At 42.5% G+C, this 24078-nt stretch overlaps 1 protein-coding gene across 1 annotated transcript in view; it reads left to right on the top strand.

The window, feature by feature from the left end:
• Positions 1 to 23335, top strand: part of LOC119487902 (excitatory amino acid transporter 5-like) — a 32609-nt gene extending 9274 nt beyond the window's left edge. Inside the window, exons 3-11 of the mRNA XM_037768980.1 lie at positions 1497 to 1712; positions 5809 to 5851; positions 5937 to 6144; positions 9474 to 9573; positions 13490 to 13723; positions 13807 to 14001; positions 15134 to 15268; positions 15724 to 15826; positions 20821 to 23335. Of these exons, the coding sequence (XP_037624908.1) occupies positions 1497 to 1712; positions 5809 to 5851; positions 5937 to 6144; positions 9474 to 9573; positions 13490 to 13723; positions 13807 to 14001; positions 15134 to 15268; positions 15724 to 15826; positions 20821 to 20991 (1405 nt within the window). The 3' untranslated portion in view covers positions 20992 to 23335. The remainder of the gene's footprint in view (positions 1 to 1496; positions 1713 to 5808; positions 5852 to 5936; positions 6145 to 9473; positions 9574 to 13489; positions 13724 to 13806; positions 14002 to 15133; positions 15269 to 15723; positions 15827 to 20820) is intronic.
• Positions 23336 to 24078: the final 743 nt, after the last annotated feature.

Genomic DNA, 24078 nt, shown 5'->3' with positions numbered 1-24078 from the left:
TATAAAGATCAATGCAGAATGCTTTAAACACTTTTAATGTTATTTTTTTTTTATGCTGACTTAAACGCATCTACTGGTTGAATTCATTTACATTTTAAGCGTTATTTTCTGCACATTAGCTGCAAGTATTTGGTTTGCCAGCTGAGTGACGTTCCTCCAGAAACGAGCAGGTTTGTAAGATGTCAGCACAAAGTCCTTATATCAACAACTCTGTTTGTACTGCTTCATCTGAATGAATCTCCCACCAGTTTGTTCAGCTGGGCACCAAAACACCACACAGAGAGTTTCAAGGTCAGAACCAAACTGTTGTTGAACCTCCACAAAAATTGAAATACCATGTTCACCATCTTAGTTTAGTGTGTTAGCATGCTAACATTAGCTTATTATCAGTAAGTACAGCTGAGGCTGATGGGAGTGCCATTAGTTCTGCAGGTATTTGGTCATAAACCAAAGCATTGGACACATTAAAATGTTGTCCTTATGATTTCGATAGATAAAAAGTCAGAGCTGCACAATACACACTTCAAGTATATTAAAGTTATTTAAATCAATCCAATGTATATACTTGACAATTGAATAGCTCAGCATTGCATTAAGAATAAATTGCCTGCATTCAAGCTGTTCCTTAAAGGAACAGTGTGTAACATTTCAGGTGATCTATTAGCAGAAATGGAATATTATTATATTCATAACTATGTTTTCATTAGTGTATAATCACCTGAAACATCATTGTGAATCATTGTGTTTTGTTAGCTTAGAATGAGCCCTTCATATCTACAGTACCTAGGGAGCAGGTCCTCTTCACGGAGTCCGCCATGTTGCTCTGCCATGCTTCTCCAGTAGCTCAGAACGGACAAACCAAACACTGGCTCCAAAGAGAGACTTTTACATTGTTATGTTACCTGACGGCCACCGTAGAGCCGGGTTTCCATCAAAAGGTCCCTTTGCTACCTACTACCTTTAGTCCCTGGAACTACCTTTCAAGGAACTAAAAGTTTCCTTCAATCCACTGTTGTCTGTGGACTGAAAAAACTACCCATAAAATGTCCCCTGGACCGGAAGCAGGGGGAAACTGTTAGCCTAGCTCCATCAAAAGAGAAAAAGAATCCACCTGCAAGGTCTGTATGATGCACATGTATTTTGTTGGATAACAGCAGTTCAAAAACTTACTGCAAAAAGCTAATCCATCACTATAACTTTATGAAACTGAAATATCTCAACAACTATTGGATGGATTGTGATGAAATGTGGTTCAGACTACGGATGTGGATCTCAAAGATTGGTATCGAGGCCGATCAAGGGCATTTTTAACTGATTGTGTCTATGAGCCTGATCCTGATCTGAGCGTTTTGAGTGGTCGGAAGACTAGAAAGGCATTATATAAATGCAAGTCCATTTACCATTTACAGAGATGAAACTGGAAACTGGAGACAACAGAACATGAGAGTATTCCTAAATGTGCCTTTAAACCAACAAGTGTCCGTCTGTTTGTGCAGTTTGATGTCTGGTCTATCGTCGATGGAGTCGAAGGCGTGCTGTCGGATGGGTGTCCTGACCGTCACCTACTACCTGTGGACCACCTTCATCGCCGTGGTGGTTGGCATCGTGCTCGTCCTCATCATCAAACCCGGTGTGGGGACGGAGATGGAGAGTAACCGGCTGGGAGGGGGGCCTGTCATGACCTCGGCCGATGCCCTGCTGGACCTCATCAGGTGAGAGAGGTCAGAGGTCAAAGGTGGATGTTTAGAGGGTCAGACCTGGGACTCTCTGGGTCCAGGACAATCTGTCTCAGTGGATCAGATGATGGTTTGGTGTTCATTTTGATGATATGCTGCTGTGTTGGAGGGATGTTTCGTTTATGTTGCTTCTTGCAGCTGACATGCACAGCACATAAAACAACACTGTCACTGTCACATCACATGCGGAAAATATGTATAAAAATACAGCTAGCACTATATAGCTGTCACTCTTTCATCATTTGCACCTGGAAAACAAACAGAAGAGATGAAAAATAAGGAGAAACAGGTGAAAGCACAGATTTATATATAGCAGGACTGCTGATTGTACAGAAAGTTGCACAGCTTGTAGACCTGAACTTGCACTCACTGCAGCCAATCAACATCCCTCTTTCTCTGCTGCTGTTGTTTCACCTGCACTTACATATAACTAAAGATATAAAGAATCTAATAAGATGTCAATCTTGACACACGCTTTGAGACGAGGGGGAGGTGGGGCTCTTGTGTAATTTGTGGCCTTGTGTAGTGAGCATATAGGTCCCCCGGCTCTTTCATAAGTTCTCTTGTGAAACATTTCAAGCACTCTTGGGGGCCCTCTGGTAAACACGGGGGCCCTGAGCAGACGCTTAATTGGCTTATGCTTCAGGCCAGCTCTGGAAATCGAACATCGGGGACAGTCGCACAGGGTTTACGTCAGCCATCTTTTAGCCGGTATCATGCGTAGTTGCCCAGCAGATTAAATGATCAACGGCCAAAATATCCATTGGGAAATATGCCAGATAAATAAATGAATGAATTAATTAATAGCATATTAAAGGGACTGTTTGTAAGAATCAGAAATGCTTGTTAACAGCGACACCTGTGGCCGTTAAGTCAATGAAAGTCAGCGTCCTGTTGCTCGCACTTGTGCTTGCTCTACATAGACATGAACGAGCATCGCTCAAAACAGTGAGGCGACACACGTCAGCTAAAAGCACAATATCACTCTATATTTCAGCTGCATGGCAGTAAAGTTAGCTGACCAGACGAAGGTCTATCCATGAATCAATGCTGATCCTAGTGTTGGCTTTTCCTGCTTCAGCCTCCCGACCGCGGCCGGAGGGAACAGGGGAGACACCGGAGTTTTGGTCGGAGACGATAACGTTTCTCTCTGCGGAGCCCCGTCACTTCACAAGACACGGGAAACCTCTGTTGGTCTGGAGGAGCTGCAGCAGTTATTTCTGCACAAACGTCCACTGTACATTCACTAGATATTCTCAGAGCTACGAAGTCTTCTGCAGTGTGGAGTGTGAACACATGCACGTGAGAGGTGGAGCGAGCTGAGTGAAGGCAGGCAAGCAGACAGAGGAGCAGAGGAGCAGAGTACAGCAGAGACTCCGGTCCTGGAGACCAAAGCTACGGTCTCCCCCGCGTCCTCCGACCGCGGCCAACACTGTTTAACAGACGGGCTTCACTAGATACAACCAAGAGGTTTTGGTGCTTCACTGTAGTTTGTGTTGGAGTCTTGTCTGAACAGCGTAGCCACACGCGAGCGCGCATATGCGAGCGTGCATGGGACACCGACCCGGTTGATTTATACTTGTAAGAAGTTACAAACAGTCCCTTTAAATAGCTTAATGTTGTCAGATATCCTGCCGAGATGCGTTCGCTCCACTGTGATTCTATTCCAATACACTTTATCTCCTCACGGTCCGCTGGCTCTCTGTTCTGTGTGAAAAAAGCCGGTCGTCTCACACAGCCAGCTGACTGAGTAAATACGAAACAAACAGAGTGGCTCGGACCCAGCCACGACAATGATGATATAAATAATGATCACATCTATGCTTCTTCAATACATTTTGACTTCTAGACGTCAGACTGAGAAAATAACAGACGAGGAGCACGGCGCCGCGCTCGCCATGACTGTGTGCGAGCTTGAGAGAGAGACAGAGAGGGGAAGAGAAGGTGGACTGCACACAATGTTTCAGTAGGGTATTAATAATAATTTCAATGTCAATGTTATGAATGAAGCTTCAAACTATTGGGTGGGCTACAGCCCTACGAGCCACCCAACACTATTTTGAATTTGATAAACGCGGAAATCGGACAGACCAGACAATTTATTTTCCAGACTGCTTCTTCATTTAACTTATTTTCAAGTTTTGTCAAATGTAGGCTTTTATATGGCTATTTAAAACACATGTCCAGTAGTTGTTCTACATGGTCGGAATTCTAGAATATTAACGGCCACATTGGCCCATCAAAAAAAACAAGTCTAGCGTAAACCCTGCAGTCGGGTGACTCCAGAGTTGGTCACGTGATTTTCAGTCAGTTAGTTGAGTTTAGTAATAAGTTGTAATTAGCACTTGGGCGTTGACATGAACGTTGAGAAAATATGGCTGACCCACAGCATGTGGATTATAATAATGAATAATAATTCAGTGGGTTTAACTTGATGTTAATATTTGATTGAGTGTTGGCAGCTTTTCACTGACAGGCTCGAGAGAAAGTTCAGTTCACTTAATCGATTACCTGTTGATCATTTAAGTCAACTATCAACCACCAACTGCCAAATAGCTCAATAAACTGAATCTCTTTGTGTTTTTGACTGTTGGTCGAACAAAACAAGACCTTTAAAGACGTCACGTTGGACTCTTAAGAATTTCTGATGGACATTTTCCATTATTTTCTGACGTAATAATGAAAATAATGATCAGTTTATAGAAACACAGTGTCCAACAGGCCGCTGCCAGTCAGCTGAACAACACTTAGATCAACAAATCGTATAAAGCACACCAACACACACACACACACACACACACACACATCAATCCAATTACAGACAGGGCTGATTAGTGTATTTTTAGTAATCCTGCGGGGATGAGTGACAGATTAGCCGAGTCAGCAGCAGTGCGATGCAATGATCTCTGCTGCGGCACGTTGGCAGACTCTTCTTCATCATCCTGTTGGCCTCTGTCTCTGACCTCTCGTTGAATGTCAGGTGATCTTAGCAACTGTTTTGCTCCTGAGTCATCCGTGTCTGACATATGAATCTCTGTCACCGATGTTGATCCTAGTTTTCCTCTGACGTCGGTCACATTGACGTTTTGCAAGACGGGCTTCACTAGATATAACTCTGCTTCCGCAGAGTTTGTGTTGGAGTCTGAGTTGTGGTGGGGGCTGGTCATTTGTTGGCGTTAGCGGACTCCATTTCTAACCGAACCTTAGCTATGGTTGCATACTGTTAATCCTGAAGCGGAGCTGAAAATAAAGGCACTTGCGAGCACGCATGTCATCTGTTGGATTTTCCTGGAAAAAACGTCTCTCATTCTTCACATTAAAAGCAGTCTACCGGATGATACAGGAAACCCAGAACGGAAGGTCTCATTTTTTAGGTTAGGTTACCACCTGTTCACACATTGGCATAAAAAAATATTAAAAAACATTTATATGTGTAAAAACGTACATACAGTCCCTTTCATAACACTTGTACAAAGTCCATTTTTGCTCACCTATGGTGAAGGTGTAGTAGTCTGCTGAATATAGGGTAACCAGAGCCCAACAAAACAAATGTGGGACAAAGAGTATGTTTGTGTGGGACAATGTGGGATACGTTACCAATGCTGAGAGGTAGTCTACAATTTTGATATAATGTCTATCTAATTTAAAAATAAACATTTCTATTCTGCCCCTTACCTCCTAACATCTCTATGCTTTACCCGAATGTATCCATAGATTGGCACATCTCTTATTGAGCCACATGTTTCTTGTGAGACTCACATGTGCTGTGGCAAATTTCGCAAAAAACTCTGAGAATCGCTTTCCACCGGCTTCACCCACCCACTTCTAAGTAGTTTCCCAGTCTTCGTTTTAGCTGCATTTCTTTTTCTTTGTGGTAGTTTCCATCATATTCCGCCTAAATCCGCATAGCTTGCGACTCGCAATTTTCCCCGTTAGGCGTAGCGCAAGGGACAAAGGATAAAAATGCTGTGCAGTCGCTCATTAAGTGGGACACCTGGTCACCGTAGCTGAATATAGAGTAGCTGCTATCATATACTGTATTCTTCATACATGTCTCTTTGTTCCTCCACAGAAACATGGTTCCCTCTAATCTGATCGAGGCCACGTTTCAGCAGGTAACTGAATTCATTCGTATGACAAATTACTTTTTTAACCCTCCAAACTTTACTTCCTGTAACAAACCCGACTGTGTTCCTTCAGTACAAAACAGACCTGGTTCCCATCCTCAAAATCCCGACCAAAACTGTCCAGCACAACTTCGTCTATGTCTTCCCCGACGAGAGTGAGCCCAAAGGTCGGACGGTGTACCTGGAGCTGACCCCTCCTCCGGAGATCACGTACAAGACGAGTCCCGGCAACAGCCAACAGATGAACGTCTTGGGCATCGTCATCTTCTCCGCCACCATGGGTGAGCAGGATAGACTCAACATGTCACTGACTGATACTGAAAACTCCGTTATTAAAGGAACAGTGTGTAACATTTCGGGGGATTTATTAGCAGAAACGAAATATAGTATTCAGAACTATGTTTTCATTAGTGTATAATCAACTGAAACTAAGAATCGTGTTTTCGTTAGCTTAGAATGAGCCCTTCATATCTACATAGGGAGTGCGTCCTCTTCACGGAGTCCGCCATGTTGCTCTGCCATGTTTCTATAGTAGCCCAGAACGGACAAACCAAACTCCAGCTCTAGAGAGAACCTTTCAAGTTTTTACCTTATCTGAAGGCCACCGTAGTTCTCCGACACGTTTGTGAAACTGCGATAACGTGAGTCGCAGAGTGCAAAACCGTGGTACCGCCAGCCGCCATCTAACTACTGACTTCTGAGCGAGGCGAACAGCGTTACCACGGTTTAGCATCGGTGACTCACGTTACCGCAGTCTTGGAAAGGGAGGAGTGAGCGGAAGGGTACTTGGTTGTTTGTAATCTGCCACCACAGCACTAGATGATGCCAAATTCTACACACTGTACCTTTAAGTCCTTAAGTTTTTTATGATGTTCATGTGGTGTCATGGTTGTTAAACAGATCAGACGTGGAAGTTTCTGTAGTTCACTTTTTTCACACTGCTGTTCAAAAGTTTATAATCAGCAGTTATATTGATGTTTTTCTCCTTTCCTTCAATAATAACTATTTTATATAAACTATTTTGTTAATTCAAAACAGTATAATTCAGACACCAAATGTTTTATTTACATTTTAAATAGTTTTGGCCCCAAACGAAGAAGCATGAAAAGATTCAAACTTCCATGTACAGTAGTTGACGTCCCCACAGTGTTGCATGACAGGGGAGAATATTGTTGGAACTTGGATGTTGAAGTAGTTTTGCAGTCCAGAAAAGCGTCACTGCTGTAATCCTGTAAAAACGGCTACCAATCAGTGCCTCGCGGTGCGCTTGGAAAGAACCAATCAGATGGCTCCCTGCTTCCCTAGATGTACTCTACCCTTGGCGTGCAGCAGCCTGAACTCAAAGCACGTTGCCGCCGCACGTTTCCTTGAGAATGGAAGAGAAAACTCAGCGCTGCAGTAGCACTGCTGCGGTTACTTGTCATGCGGTAGCGTTGTTGAGTTGAGGTCCTCTCTCCGCTCTGTCTGTGAAGTAGTTACGATGCGACGGTGCTCGTGCATGTGTGTGGGTGGGGGTATGGGGGGTTTAGACGGAGCTCCTGAGAGGATGCTATTTTCAAATTAGGCTAGTTTTCCAACATCGTCGACCCCACCTTTAAAGGGACTGTTTGTAACTTCTTACACGTATAAATCACCCGGGTCGTTGTCCCATGCGCGCTCGCATATGAGCGCTTGCATGTGGCTACGCTGTTCAGACTCAGACTCCAACACAAACTACACGGAAGCACCAAAACCTCTTGGTTGTATCTAGTGAAGCCCGTCTGTTAAACAGTGTTGGCCGCGGTTGGAGGACTCGGGGGAGACCGTAGTTTTGGTCTCCAGGACCGGAGTCTCTGCTGTACTCTGCTCCTCTGCTCCTCTGCCTGCTTGCCTTCACTCGGCTCACTCCACACTGCAGAAGACTTCGTAGCTCTGAGAATATCTAGTGAATGTACAGTGGACGTTTGTGCAGAAATAACTGCTGCAGCTCCTCCAGACCAACAGAGGTTTCCCGTGTCTTGTGAAGTGACGGGGCTCTGCAGAGAGAAACGTTATCGTCTCTGACCGGGTGCCGGTGTCTCCCCTGTTCCCTCCGGCCGCGGTCGGGAGGCTGAAGCAGGAAAAGCCAACACTAGGATCAGCATTGATTCATGGAGAGACCTTCGTCTGGTCAGCTAACATTACTGCCAAGCAGCTGAAATATAGAGTGATATTGTGCTTTTAGCTGACGTGTGTCGCCTCACTGTTTTGAGCGATGCTCCTTCATGTCTATGTAGACCGATCAAGCGTGAGCCAGATGCTGACTTTCGTTGACTTAACGGCCACAGGTGACGTGTTAACAAGCATTTCTGATTCTTACAAACACTCCCTTTAACGCAATAATAACTCGTTAATGCAAATTTGTTTTAATGCCACTAATTTCTTTGACGATTTTTAGGTTGTAAGAGGCTGTCATGCTAGCTTGTTGCGGAGGAGGTTAAAGGGACTATTTGTAACTTTCAGAAATGCTTCTTAACAGCGACACCTGTGGCCGTGAAATCAACGAAAGTCAGCGTCGGGCTCGTGCTTGTGCTCGCTCTAAATGGACATGAACGAGCATTGCTCAAAACAGTGAGGAGACACACGTCAGCTAAAAGCACAATATTACTCTATATTTCAGCTGCTTGGCAGTAATGTTAGCTGACCAGACGGAGGTCTCTCCATGAATCAATGCTGATACTGTGTTTGCTTCTCCTGCCTCAGCGCAGGCTTCAGCAGCGGGGCTCCCCAGCGAGAAACTCGTCTCCCTCCGCCCGCAGCCGGAGAGAGCAGGAAGACACCGGCAACCAGTCGGTAACGAGACGGTAACGTTTCTCTCTGCGGAGCCCCGTTACTTCCCAAGACACGGGAAATTAGATATTCTCAGAGCTAAACTAACTCTTCTGCAGTGTGGAGTGAGCACACGTTCACGTCTAGAGGTGGAGCGAGTACGCAAGAACGCGCGCGCTGTCTGAGTGAAGGCGAGCAGGCAGAGGAGACGAGACAGCGGCCACATGCGAGCGCGCATATGCGAGCGTGTGTGCGCATGTGTGCCGACCCGCTACATTTATACGCTTATTAAGTTACAAACAGTCCCTTTAAATAACGCTCCAAACGCTACATTTGGCGAGGTAAAACTGGCATGGCCATTTTCAAAGAGGTCCCTTGACCTCTGACCTCTAGATCAGTGAATGTAAATGGGTTCTATGGGTACCCACGAGTCTCCCCTTTACAGACATGCCCACTTTATGATAATCACATGCAGTTTGGGGCAAGTCATAGTCAAGTCAGCACACTGACAGCTGTTGTTGCCTGTTGGGCTGCAGTTTGACATATTCTGATTTGAGCATATTGTTTTATGTTAAATGCAGTATCTGTGAGGGTTTCTGGACAATATTTTTCATTGTTTTGTGTTGTTAATTGATTTCCAATAATAAATATATAAATACATTTGCATGCAGTAAGCATATTTGCCTACTCCCATGTTGATAAGAGTATTAAATACTGAATTAAATACTTCATTCTTCTACCCATAATCCCTTGTGTTTCTGGTTTACATTGCTCACCCTGAAGAAAGTTTTCTTCTAATAATATATAAACTGTGTTGGCGCAGGTCTGTTGCTGGGCAGGATGGGAGAGCGAGGAGCTCCGCTGGTCAACGTCTGTCAGTGCATCAACGAATGCGTCATGAAGATCATCAACGCTGCCGTCTGGTGAGAAGAATACTCTGAATGTATACACAATGCACACACTACATATTACTGAGAGAACACTGATCCACTTAATAGCAGACATTTTAATATGTGACAGCAGGAAAATCACAGGTAAATGTAATGATAAAAGTCAGGTTCATGCTGGCTCACTGTCACACAGTCGTTGTTCCACTGTATTCACAGCTTTCTGTCTCTCCGTCCAGTCATTGTAAGAAGTCAGTCAGTCTCTAATGGTGTTTTCAAACCTGCGTTGTTTATTCCAGCTGAATCAGACTCTGGTTGGTTTTCCTTCTCAATAAGATTCTTTTGGGCAGATCTGATCACAACAATCGAACTCACAGAGACCCTCTAGAGCAGTGATACTGGCCCTCCGACCACCATTTTCTAATGCACCTAAATCACAATGAAAATAAATTGATTCACAATGGGATTTTTTCTGAATGTAAATTAGATGCCAGAATAAATAAAAAGCATTAAAATAGAATAATAAAGCTTGTTTATATATATATAAATGCCAGGGGAGGACCCCCCGGACCCCCCGACAGAGGTCTGGGCTAAGCCCCGAATACATAAGACAGAAAAAGTCAAGGCCACGTCCCCCAAAACCGAAGATCCCATAGACTTCAATGCAGTTTGACGTGTTTGGATTTTAATTTTCTCTCTCTGGAGCGCTGTGCCCCTACAGGCTGTTGTCTGGCAAAAGCAGCGGTGCCGGCGACGAGGAGGTCCCCGGGGACCGCCGGTACAATAACCTTTTATTTTGATGTTAATACAATGTACCAGAATTAACGAATATGTAGGATATTACTACTGATATTCCTGTAATATCATGTCACAACGTCTGCTGTATTAGCCGTGTGTTTACTACAGTATGTGTTTATTTGCATATAGAGCGGGGAAGTGAGATCCGATCACAAGTGGCCACTGAAGACGCATGTGGAGATGCATTCTAATGCCAGGTGTGAACAGATGTACTTAGAGCTGTCCACTTGTGATCCGATCACTGAGGACGCATGTTAATACCAGGTCTGAACAGGTCCTTAGAGTCAACAATGAACCTAACCTGCATGTCTGTGGTCTGTGGGAGGAAACCGGAGAACCCGGAGAAAACCCATGCTAACACGGGGAGAACATGCTAACTCCACACATCATGGGCCCCAAGCCGGGTTTGAACCTGCAACCCTCTTGCTGGGAGGCAACAGTGCTAACCACTAGTGGTGGTGCAACCAACTATACAGCAACTCTTCAGCATAGCCTTATTACTATTAGCAGTTTGTTTAAAGTAGAAGTTTGGAGACATGTTTCAACTTTTTCTGTTTACTGAGGGACACGGGATTGTTTCCCCCCCAAAAGGGGGCGTGGTCATGAGAGCCTACTCTGGGTGATGTATTGCCGGTCTGATGTCCGTTATGTGTTTAATAACTGGCCCATGGCCTCCTGTCATTTTGCAAAAGCGGCCCCCGACCAAAGCAAGTTGAGTATCCTGCTTTAGAGGAAGTGGTCTCGGTTTGTTTGTGGTAGGAACATAATCTGACCCAACTACAAGTTTGAGCCAAAAGGCTCCCGTAGCCAGGTTGCATGCTGGGATGTGGAGTGAAATCAAACAGTTGTTAGCAGCTAGCTGGAGAATACATGGAGGACTGACTAGCTTCTTGATATTTGGGCAGATAGAAGCTTCTTCAGGACCTTCTCCCTGTGTTTACTTTCCCGCTCCAGCACCGGACACATGTAACCAATTAGAGGACAGAACGCTCTCAACTGGCTTTTACTGATGCATTTTGGGTTCCTTAAATTGCTTTCCCGTAAAGAAAAACCAAAGCGACAGGAAAAGGAATCAAGTTTACCAACTCATCCACTGATTGGCACCAGAGCAAAGGTTCACCGCTGTCTGACTTGTTTGACTCGGTTCAAAGGAACTCTGGTCCGTTTCCCATAACGGGCTTACTGCCGAGTGACCACTCCTCTGACCCCGAGGAGGATTTTGTGGATATGGCCTGATGACCTACCAGGTGGTCAGGTGGGGAAAACGTGCCGGCTCTGACGTCATCCTGCTGCAGCACATGAGCAGATTACAAACAGCAGCAGAGTCCATATGAGGCTTATTTACCTGAACACTGAACAGATACAGATACACTGCTTATATCTGTGTTAAAACTACAGTAACTGTAAATATTATGTGTTTTATGCAGCGTGTTCTTAGACCATCAGACTTTAACATACTAATATTAACATTATAAAGTACTTCACAAGCATTGTCCTGGACGTTTAGTTTATCTTTTGCACTTGAAGCTCCACCTGTTGAACTTCACTCTGCTCTTTGATTTGGGGATGTTTGAGGTTTGATAATCAGGACTGACATGTTAAATTCTGTCAGCTGATTCAAAGAAACTTAGTTAATACTGTTAACAAACAACAAAATGATCAATCAATATTGTTTACTATTCATTAGTAATGATATCATTTGCTATTTCAACAATGTGTTTTGTTGTTGTATCATTTGCAAAACATCTATAAACATTACATAGATAGATATTTGTAACAATTTGTTAATGATTATTAATTGGTTTGTAAACCATCTATAAACATTATTTGGATGTCTATTATAAAGTAGCAACTGATGATTATAATACCTTGTTAAATGGTTAATAAATTATTTGTAAAGCATCTATAAACATTATTAAGATAGATAGTTAATACTTTGTCAATGGTTAATATTTGGTTTCTGGTCCATCTGTAATATTTATAGATGTTTTAAAAACAATTTCTTAAACGTTTACAAATCATTTGGTAATCACTAACATTTACTTAATATAGTATATAACATGTTATAATGTGTGCAACAATAAACTGTTAATAAACACTTTACTAATGTAATCAGAATGTAATTATTATCGTCTCCTAAATGATTCAATATAGTATTTATAAACTAAATATTTAATATTACACAAACCAATGATAAAATAACAGAAATGATAGTATTACTAATAATTAGTAAACATTATTAATTATCATGTCATTGTTTGTTAACAGTAAAATAACTATTAACATTCGTCATATTGCCCAACCCTAGTTCCATGTCATTTCTTTATGCTGCTTTATTTATTTTATTTGCAGAATCATGACTTCGACACTCAAACTTTATTGTTGTTGATATTCGTGGTCCTCAGGTGATGTCCTCTAGCGCCACCATCAGGATGAAATTATCCTCATGACCAACACCAAAATGATCCCTGTGACCAACACTTTGGTCCATGACAAACTATATAGAAAACTAGTGTTTGGATTTCTATCAAATCTGAGGTGGATATTCATGATCCCCAGAGGATGATGACTTAATGACTCCACCGTTACTCCAGAATTTCCACTTAAATTAAGAAATAACAAAATCTGTCATCTGTCATTACCATGAAATTTACAGAACATATTCCTGCTCCCCAGAGGATGAACTCTTTAGATTTGAATGACTCCATGACTTTTCCTCTAGCGCCACCCTTAGGACAAACTTCACATGTTTTAGCTCCACTACTGCAGCTTTGGATGACGTCATACAGTGTTTCCCACCAGATTTTGTGAGACTGTGGTTGGAGACGTCAGACCCTCTAGGGGGGTCCGGGCACATCCTCTGTTTTGAACATTTTAAAGTTAAATGCATCAATCTGGAACACTTTGAGAGCAAAATTACGAGGCTAGATCAATGAAGAACCTGGTGCTCTAATAAACAATCTAATCATAAAGGTTGTATGGTTATGAATGCCGATGGCAAGAAGTCACACAGCATAAGCATGGTAAGGGAGACAGGGTGATTTGCGACCTTAAATAAAAGTGGGACAAGGCTGTAAATTGGGGGCGCCCATGCAACTCATAAGACTCTAAGAACAGATAAATCATCAGAATGTTGTTTGCTCTGTCCTCTCAGGTACTTTCCGTTCGGGATCATCTTCCTGGTGGCGGGGAAGATCCTGGACATGCAGGACCCGAGCACGCTCGGGAAGAAGCTGGGCTGGTACGGCATCACCGTGCTCGCCGGCCTCTTCGTCCATGGACTCATCCTCCTCCCGTTCTTCTACTTTGTCCTCACCAAGAAGAACCCCTTCTCCTTCATCCGCGGGCTGCTGCAGGCCATGGTGATTGCCCTGGCTACCTCTTCCAGGTCAGAGTCCAGGACAATCCTGCTTTATTGTGCTGGTCTGAGGATGAGCTCAAAGTTTTTATTCAAATGCCATCTCTTCTCAGCTCAGCCACGCTGCCCATCACCATGAAGTGTTTGTTGGAAAACTGCAATGTTGACCGGCAGATCGCACGCTTCGTCCTACCCGTGGGCGCCACCATCAACATGGACGGCACAGCACTGTACGAGGCCGTGGCGGCCATCTTCATCGCTCAGGTTAATGACTATGAGCTGGACTTCGGCCAGTTGGTCACCATCAGGTAAACAAATACCGACATGCTCCAACTGTGTCTGAGACAATTCAGGAGGTTTTGGAAACCTACAGAGATTACAAAGGGCAGGAAGAACTGAACATGATTTTCTCAAATGGAAAGAATCCTTTCCAAATGGACAAAATAGGTGAATGTCTGTAATCATATATCTACTGCTACAGGCATCACAGAAGAGCTGGCTGCAGGTAAAATGTAGCCATATGCTGATGATATAGTGGTGTATGCATGTTATTGTACAAAACCATACGCTGCTTCTAAATTTAATTGTACAATGAGACATATTACAGCGTGGCTTCATCCATTATGCTTTCAATTACATGTAACAATAATTGTGGAGTACTTTGGTAGCTGAATGGTTACAGCACATGCCATATAACTGCAATGTTTCGGGTTCGTTCCAGCCTTGGGACCTTTATTGCATGTCATACACCCCTTTTCTCCCCCCCCCCCCCCCCCCCCCCATTTCCAGTCTGCCTCTACGCTGTCATCTGTCTAATAACAACCCCTTCCCACCCCAACTCGTCAAATACCGCCGTTTGGTTAGTGCCCCTCGGCATCGGAAACTGACGCACGGAGGCACCCTTTAGCAACAGTATGTGACTCAAATGTAAACCCACCCGCGGCGTTATTCGACGGTTGGAGCAAGTGACGTAGTATTAATAGCGTGAGAGTCAGCTAAGGGCAGGTGGGAGGTGTAGGATGGGTCAAACAAACACAGTACTTCCAACCAGGAGACCGCTGTTTGTGTCCCGTGTGAAACTAAAAGTAACGTTGACTTATTTTGTCACGTCAGTCTTTAGTCACATGACTCGTCGGTATCGTGAGTCACATAAGATGTGAGTCACGTCAGACGTTAGTAACGTGACTCGTTAGTATAGTCAGTCCTGTGAGTCCACAATCAGCTCATATAGGTGATGGCGGCAGGATGTAGGTATGTCATGTAGCATTCTTTAGTGCACTCGCATTATTGCAATGTGAAATCACAACTAACCGGATCAAATGTACACAATGTAACAAAAAAGCAAACTTTGGTTCAGAGTTTCAGGTGTGAAAAGGCCCTTAAATTGAATTAATCTCTGACAGATTAAATTCTACAGTGTCTTCTGTTTTCCTCGTGCAGCATCACTGCTACAGCTGCCAGCATCGGTGCAGCGGGTATCCCTCAGGCCGGTCTAGTTACCATGGTGATCGTACTGACATCAGTGGGCCTGCCGCCAGATGACATCACACTCATCGTGGCCATCGACTGGATTCTGTAAGTTTACAGCACTCATTATGTAAAAAAGGTCTCTTTCTGAGCATTTTAGTTTATTCACAGTACATTTATATTATGGGATAATAGTTATCGACATGGAATCAGCATTTTAATGTTGTACACTATTTATATACTGCTAGGTGGTCAAAATGATAACAGTAGATCATATTTTATTTGGGAGTCACATATGTATCTAAAGTCTGAATCTGCAAACTAACAAGTAACTACAGCTGTATAACAGGAAAACATGGAAATATTTAAAAGTACAAGTACCTTTAGATTGTGGTTTAGTACAATACTTGATTACATTTCTTTACTTTCCACTGCTGTCAAACATCCCAGCCAAAATAAAGAGGATGTGAATAGAGGCTTAAATACACTGAGTACTGCTCAGAGCCTCTTGTCCATTGTAGTTTTGGTTTCAGGATGTTTTCTTGTCCCGTCTGTTTCTGCAGCGACAGGTTTCGGACCATGATCAACGTTCTGGGCGACGCTCTGGCAGCGGGAATCATCGCCCACCTCTGTCGGAAAGATTTCCCCCTCAGTGGAGCAGGAAAGGTAAAAAAAACACCATCTGTAGTTTTGACTTGACTGAAAAATGTTTTGACTTGACATTTTTTTGACTTACTTTGTCAATGTTGGCATTTAAAACAAATTTGTCTGATAATTTTGACCCAAAAAGTAATGTATTTTTAACTTACTGTGTTGCTGTCCACCACCAAAACATGTATGGCCCCAGGGGGGTTGCGTCAGGAAAGGCATCCGGCGTAAAACCTTTGCCAAATCAATGTGCGGATCAATGATGGATGGTAAATGGACTTGCATTTATATAGCGCTTTTCTAGTCTTCTGACCACTCAGAGCGCTTTACACTACATGTCAGTATTCACCCATTCACACACACATTCATACACTGATGACAGAGGCTGCCATGTCAACTTTGCCCATCAGGATCTGATCTAAATACTCATTCACACACCGATGGCTATGCCTTCAGGAGCAATTTGGGGTTAAGTGTCTTGCTCAAGGACACATGGACATGTGACCGGAGCAGCTGGGGATCGAACCACCGACCGAGTCCCAGCCGCTGTGGCGACCCCTTTCGGGAGCAGCCAAAAGACGACTTCCCATTAGTTTTAGTATTTTTGTCATTGCTAAGTTTTCATCTATTTTCCTGTCAGAAATTTGCTTCCATGGAGAATATCTACAAAAAATCTAAAAATATATAATGTTCTTAAAGGGACTGTTTGTAACTTTTTAAGCGTATAAATGTAGCGGGTCGCCACACATGCGCGTTCGTATATGCGCACTCGCGTGTGGCCGGAGCCTCGTCTCCGCTGCCTGCTTACCTTCACTCAGCCAGATCGCGCGTTCTCGCGTACTCGCTCCACCTCTACTAGACGTGAACGCGCGCTCACTCCACACTGCAGAAGAGTTAGTTTAGCTCTGAGAATATCTAGTGAATGTACAGGGGACGTTTGTGCAAAAATAAATGCTGCAGCTCTTCCAGACCAACAGAGGTTTCCCGTGTCTTGGGAAATAACGGGGCTCCTCCACGTGTTACATTGTAGTCTCGTTACCGACCGGGTGCCGGTGTCTCCCTGCGGCTGCCGGCTACGGTCGGGAGGCGATAACGTAACTCCTTGAGTAGCCCCGCTGCCTGAGCCTGCGCTGAGGCAGGAAAAGCCAACACTTCGATCAGCATTGATTCATGGAGAGACCTTCGTCTGGTCAGCTAACATTACTGCCAAGCAGCTGAAATATAGAGTGATATTGTGCTTTTAGCTGACGCGTGTCGCCTCACTGTTTTGAGCGATGCTCGTCCATGTCTATTTAGAGCGAGCAAGCGTGAGCTCGACGCTGACTTTCGTTGATTTCAAGGCCACAGGTGTCGCTGTTAACAAGCATTTCTGAAAGTTACAAATAGTCCCTTTAACTAAAAACGAGAAAATTATTTTGTTCTTGCATCCTATTTTGAAGAAAAATTCATATCCCAAACCATATGTCACTCCATGTAACTTCTGATAGGAAATATCAACCTGTCCATTACACTTGTGAGCTGTTACTTCATTCATGCCTGTTAGGTTAAATTAGATTACAGTAGAGTTTACTCAGATTTGGACAACTACCACAACAGATTAGACCTCTGGCTCTCATCATAAATCCTATTGAGTCTTTGTCAAGCCCCACCCCCTCTGCTGTACTCTGTTGCCAGGCAGAAAAGTCCATTAATAACCAACTGAGAATTAACTAAATCACTTGTAATGTTCTGATCTGTTGTGTACTAGAGGCTTACTGTGTACTACTGTGTACTACTGTATAAACTCTTGAAACAGTAGATAAAGCACTTTTAAGACAGCAAGCTAACGCAAAGAACATAAATTATATTGCTAAGAAGTGAAAGTCAATTATACATTCCATTGTAACATCAGAGCCCAGCAGCAGAGCTACGCCTCCAGCATTTTGGACTGAAAGCGACGATTGAACGTCAGTAAATTGTCCGCCTACAAAGTGTCGTACAAAAGTAAAACTAAATTATTTCTATTTTATTGTCATATATTTTATTTAATGTCTCTACCGAAATGGCCTGTATTGAACAATAAAAATATTATAAATATGTATACTATTATAACTATTTACTTACTTACTTATTTATTTATTTAACTTTTTTCCCAGCTGGTTCCCAGAGGAGCAAAAAGTGAGTGATGGACATAAATGGAAGTTAGAAAAATCCAGCACAGATTTTGAGAGCAATCTCAAACATTTTACATGTCAACGATCCAAAATGGAGTCCAATAGACCACAGACCATGGATGTAGAAGAGGGTCCAATAGACCACAGACCATGGATGTAGAAGAGGGTCCAACAGACCACAGACCATGGATGTAGAAGAGGGTCCAACAGACCACAGACCATGGATGTAGAAGAGGGTCCAACAGACCACAGACCATGGATGTAGAAGAGGGTCCAATAGACCACAGACCATGGATGTAGAAGAGGGTCCAATAGACCACAGACCATGGATGTAGAAGAGGGTCTAATAGACCACAGACCATGGATGTAGAAGAGGTTGTGTCCTGTGCTTTTGCCCTGCGTGTTAGTAAATTGCCTACAACTCCATTAAGTTCTGTTGATGTCTTGTTACCAGCGCTACTAGCTACTGGCTGATAGCTGGTTGTTTGGGAACAGAGACGTTAATACCTCCACCACGTTACAGGCTTACAATATACAGCCAATGGGGGTATTATAAGATAATAAAAGTGATGAATTACAGCCAATATATCCATTATTACAGCAGCATTCAGCTAGCAGGAAGCTGGCAGAACCAGATATGTCATATGAGCGTGCAGGGCGGTGCAGTCCCGTGGGTCTGATGACTGTTCATTATGATGAGGAAAATAAATCTGGATTCAGCTGTTAGTGAGTTTTACAACTTTTAGGAGATAATGATTTAAATGAGGGCTGTTTAAGTGTTCCTACTGGGAAGATGATTTACCTCAAAAAATTATCCTCTAATTTACAGACGTCTCTTTATACATCATACATATACATTTTCAGTCCAAAATGGCGGCAGCGCTACTGCAGTGCCATCGAGCGGCTGTTGTCAAATAAGCATTAGAGTTCCAACTCTCTGCTTCAATACTCTTTGGCTAATGCTAACAAAGTTAGCTAGCTAATCTATGCTATAGGAGGATATTAAGGTACTTTAAAACACTTAGCATCTGATTGTTGCAATTTGCACCAAAATCCACACTCCTTCTCTCTCAATCTGATATCCATCATGAATAACCATCCATAAATCCACTTAAAAATCTTAGAAAAAAGTTGCTCCTTATCACTCCAGAACTTTAAGTTTTCTTCAGTATCAAAGTAATCCAGTAATAGTTGTCTGTACATCCATTCCACAAAGCATTATGGGAACTTTCAAAATTACAGCATGGTTATCCCACAAATAGAAGCAAGACAAAGAATAATAACAGGCGTGTCAAAATCCATTAATATTAACATTTTACCTCAATGATTTTTTTTTTGCCTTTACTAAGGCTCAGAATGTCCCATCAGCTAAATAGTGTTAGCTTGCTAGTACTTTTGATACTGTTACAAGAGTGACACTACAACACAATATTGATGAATAACATTTTCTGAACTGGTTGGTGTTGTTTTATGGGGAAAGTTACCTTCATTTAACTTTATTAATATTTTTAAAAAATTGGTAAATATTAGGGCTGTCAAAGTTAACGTGATAATAACGTGTTAACACAAATTTGTTTTAACGCCACTAATTTCTTTAACACATTAATTCAATTTGCAATTTTTAAGGTTGTGGCGGTCTCACTTTTAAAGCTAGAGTGAAGATACTGGTATCATATAAAACTAGAAAACCTGATGAATCCATTGGTACCAACCAATGGAGTGGCCATATTCGAAGGGGGTCCCTTGACCTCTGACCTCCAGATCAGTGAATGTAAATGGGTTTTATGGGTACCCACGAGTCATGTTATGATTTGAGCATATTGTTTTATGCTAAATGCAGTACCTGTGAGGGTTTCTGGACAATATCTGTCATTGTTTTGTGTTGTTAATTGATTTCCAGTAATAAATATATACATACATTTGCATAAAGCAGCATATTTGCCCACTCCAATGTTGATAAGAGTATTAAATACTTGACAAATCTCACTTTAAGGTACATTTCGAACAGATAAAAAATGTACGATTAATCGCGATTAACTATGGACAATAATGGGATTAATCACGATTAAATATTTTAATCGATTGACAGACCCAAGTAAATATGCTTCTGTGCACTCCGTCTTAGAGTGAGATGGTTATTATGTAGCTGGAGTTAAAACGTGGTTAGCATAGCTTAGCATAACGATTAGAAGCAAGGGGAAATAGTTAGCCTTGTTCCGTCCAAAGTTCTATCATACATCTACTATAACCTTCCTAATGTCTTGTCTACACGTAAACGGATATTTTTCAAAACAGATAAAAAATCTGTCCACAACCTTTTACAAAATATCTCTGTCTATATGAGAACGCACAAACAATTCCAAATGCTCAAACAAGCATGCCGAGCCAGTAGGTGGCAATAAAGTCTACGCCAACGATACGTCAAATACCAGAGAAGAGCATTCTGAGCATGCGTAGTGAGCTTATTTTCCTTTGGCGGTAGTATTTAAAAAAAACAACTATTCATTTATAGAATATTTGATATCTATTTCTACACCTTTGTTTATATAACACCTTTCTGGCACACTGCCCAAGGTGCCATGGCAAAACTGAAAGTGTCAGTCGTTGTTGTTGATGTTGTTGTTGTTGTTGTTGTTGTTGTTGTTGTTACACAAAGCAACAAAGGCATGCGCTAATTGTGGTCATAGATTTCCAAACGCTCCGTTTTACGTCTATGTGGACACAGAAACCAGAGTTTTGAAAAATCTGCACTTTAGAAGGCGTTTAAAAAAATCTCAGTTTCAGGCCAAAAAAAAAGAATATTTCTGTAAAAAATATGCGTATGGGAATCTAATGTGTGTTTTTGTGTTTCCTCTCCAGCCTGTACCTTCTTACGGGACGCAGACTCCTCACGCTCACAATAACTCTCACAGCGTAAACGTGCCAATGACGGAGATCCACACCCACAAAGACTGTATGTTCGAGGCGATGGGTGACTCAGCGGGCGAGAGGCACGCACACACCGTCTACTACAACATCTGTCAGGTGTGACAGAGCAGCTCACCTCAAAACACCATCGAGTCTGATAAAATCTTACCGTGCCATCTGAACAAAAGACAGACTTTGTTGTAACAGAGCATGACTCTTCTTTTGAGTTGGATTTAGGTGACAGGAACTGTGGTTTGTTTGGCCAAAAGTGGATTGGAACTTCATTTGGAGCTTTGTTCTCCTGCTCACTGATGACAGAGAACAATAGCTACAAGGACAAAAGGACCATGATTCCATTTCAATGGAAACTTGCCATCAGTGCTAACTTGCAAGCTAGCCTGAATTTAAAACCTGGGAAGGTTGCTAAATATCAAGCAGAGAAATCCAGCAGCATCTCTGGTTACCGTTGAAGAACAGGATGAACTGGAGCCTGATCTGCACCAGAGGATTATGGGTACACGATGCCCTCCTGGGAGCACCCGCAGGTTCATCATCTGGTCTGACAGCGACACCACATATCGCATTTACCATGGCCATTTCAAGGACTGGGTATCAAACCTTAATACCTCTTGGGTACTGACCGAAATGTGTCTGTTGTACAGACTATCACTCAGGTACCGAAAGCTGGTTTAGCCCCTTTTTTTGTAAAAAAAAACATTTTTTGCTTTCTTTGGTGCAAAAAGCTACAAAAAGAACAAAAGGAAGATGGAGATACAATCAGCCAAAATGAGTTTCCATCACAGGGTCACTCAGCTCAGCTCATACCGGTTTCACACCAAATTCTCAAAAGCACTCCACGGAATGATCAGATTTGAATTTTGTTCAACTTTGGCCCAAAGACCTGGTAGAAAATCAGTGCAATGCTATTGCAGAGACCACAACCGCTCTATCCATTGAAAGTAATAGTTGTGCTCTGCCTGTCCAGTGTGAAAACCCTGTTAGGAACCAGTTGAGGAGCTCGGAGAAGAACCGCTGCCCCCTCGTGTCCAAAGGAGCCAGTTGAGTTGGTTCGGGTATCTGATCAGGATGCCTCTTGGGCACGTCCAACTGGTTGGAGATTCCCGGGGAGACCCAGAAAAACACTGCATGGATTATATATCTCATCAGACCTGGGCACGTCTTTGGATCCTCTAAGAAAAGCTGTAAGACATCCGGAATACTGTGACCCAGACCCTTGTAAGGAATATTTTACAAGTGATCGCAGTTGGCTGTACATTTGACTGTACCCTGAACAAATGGTCCTAATCCTGTTTTTTTCTAGGTGGAGTGTTGGATCGGTACCTGGATAATTTGGCAGAGTTTTTTATCTGCTTGTCATCTTCACTTGGACTTTAAAGCCAGAGCAAATCCACCTCTATGTTGATATAGAGATAGCTAAAGAAACCACGTTGGATCATATATGATGCAATTTAAAATACACACCGGTTGACCTAAAAACAAAGCTAATAAGCTTGGATCCTTCTTCTAGAACGTTCTTTGTATTTTATATGGGATCTTCCAAAGGGGCGAACTTCTTCAGGCTGCTGTTTTTCCTTGTCTTATGTTCAGCACACTCTTTTGCTCTCTCAGGTGTTACCATTTCAACAAACCTTTAACTGAACCGTGTACTGTATTTGATTGGCTGGTGCTCACTGCTGCCTGTGCTCAGACTGGTTGAAGGGTTAAAGGGTAATCCGTCCATTCCGTCGGCTGAATGAATCCAAGTGCTCTTCATCTTGCAGACTCAACCTTCTTCGTCTTCTGTCTCGTTTATATTTGACAGCATGCTGGCATGCGTTCTACCTGGCTTCACTTGAAGTCGACGTGCATTATTTTCTCCTCTTGTTGTTGTTTTGACTTGAATGTTGCAAAGTAAACAAAGTGCTGTAGGGATTATGGGAATCTTTCCAAAGTCAGTAGCAGCGAACAGATGCTAGTTTGGGTGCAGTTACCACTCAACTACTTAATTGTGTATATTACCTCAAGATGTTTACAAATTGTTTACTGACATCTGAGATTGGTAATCATTACTGATAATTTCAAGTTGATTTTTTTAGTGCTTAAAAACTGAAACCAGTGGGTTCCTACTACGTTAACAGTACATGATTAGTAGTTAAGTGACTAAAACATGAAACATGGAAGATACAGTCCTTTAAGCTCACTTATGATACATTAAATATTGTTTTTTTTGGTGAAGTGCTCCTTGAACTTCTCTCTGTTTTTAAGTAGTTGTGTTGTTTCAGTAGAACTAAACGTGAAAACGTAGACCTGCCTTAATTTGACTGTTGACCTTCTGTCGTTTTAATCCGTAAACCTCAATGTTCATCTGCCAACACATGCCGACAAACTGCAGCATTTTCCAACTATTACCAAAGCACAATTTTCAACAAACTGCATCATGTACATACTTCATTTGTTGTTGTTTTTATATATGAAATATGCAAGTCTTTTTGGACTTTGTGTTATTTATGTTTATTTGTATTTAAAAATAAATATACTAATACTAATATACTTAATGCTCTCTTCCATGCAGTGATAGTGACATGTTACTGTACATGTGGCGACTTCTACAACATGTTATAGATACTCGAATGTCTCTCAACACCAACAAGTTCCAGGTCGTTTTTAGCCTAGCTTAGCACAAAGACTGGAAGCAGGGGGAAACTGCTAGCCTATACCGCCATCAAAAGAGAAAATCCACCTTCCCAACAACTCCAAGTCTGTCTGAGTTACATTTTTTATCTTGTTTTTTGAACAGTAGTAATAGAAATGTAAGAGACATTGTGTTGTCTACTTGTGGGGCTAGTTGACAAACTGCTGTAGCTGGCAACTCGGGAACATGTTATGGTGGCTGTAGCTCAGGAGGTAGAGTGGGTCTTCTGCTAATCACAGGGTTAGCAAGTCAATCCCTGGCTCCTCCTGTTCACATGTTTTTTGATCTGAGTGAAAATGCAGATTTTGAAAGGCTAAACGCCAACAAATATCGATTGAAGCAGAATATTTGGTTAGATAAAGAAATAGTGAATTTTGGAAATAATTACATCTATCTTTTTTTAATGAATTTTGACTTTTGGACTTTTGGACCGAGACAATTACAGCAATGAGGAGACACCGCAGCGCTCACTGTGTGTGTACTTGTTTGTGTGAGAGAGACAGATAGAGAATGACGGA

Source organism: Sebastes umbrosus, chromosome 5, assembly GCF_015220745.1.
Source record: "Sebastes umbrosus isolate fSebUmb1 chromosome 5, fSebUmb1.pri, whole genome shotgun sequence".
Taxonomy (NCBI): domain Eukaryota; kingdom Metazoa; phylum Chordata; class Actinopteri; order Perciformes; family Sebastidae; genus Sebastes; species Sebastes umbrosus.
Note: the sequence above shows the minus strand (reverse complement) of the source record. Positions and strands in the feature narration are given on the sequence as shown.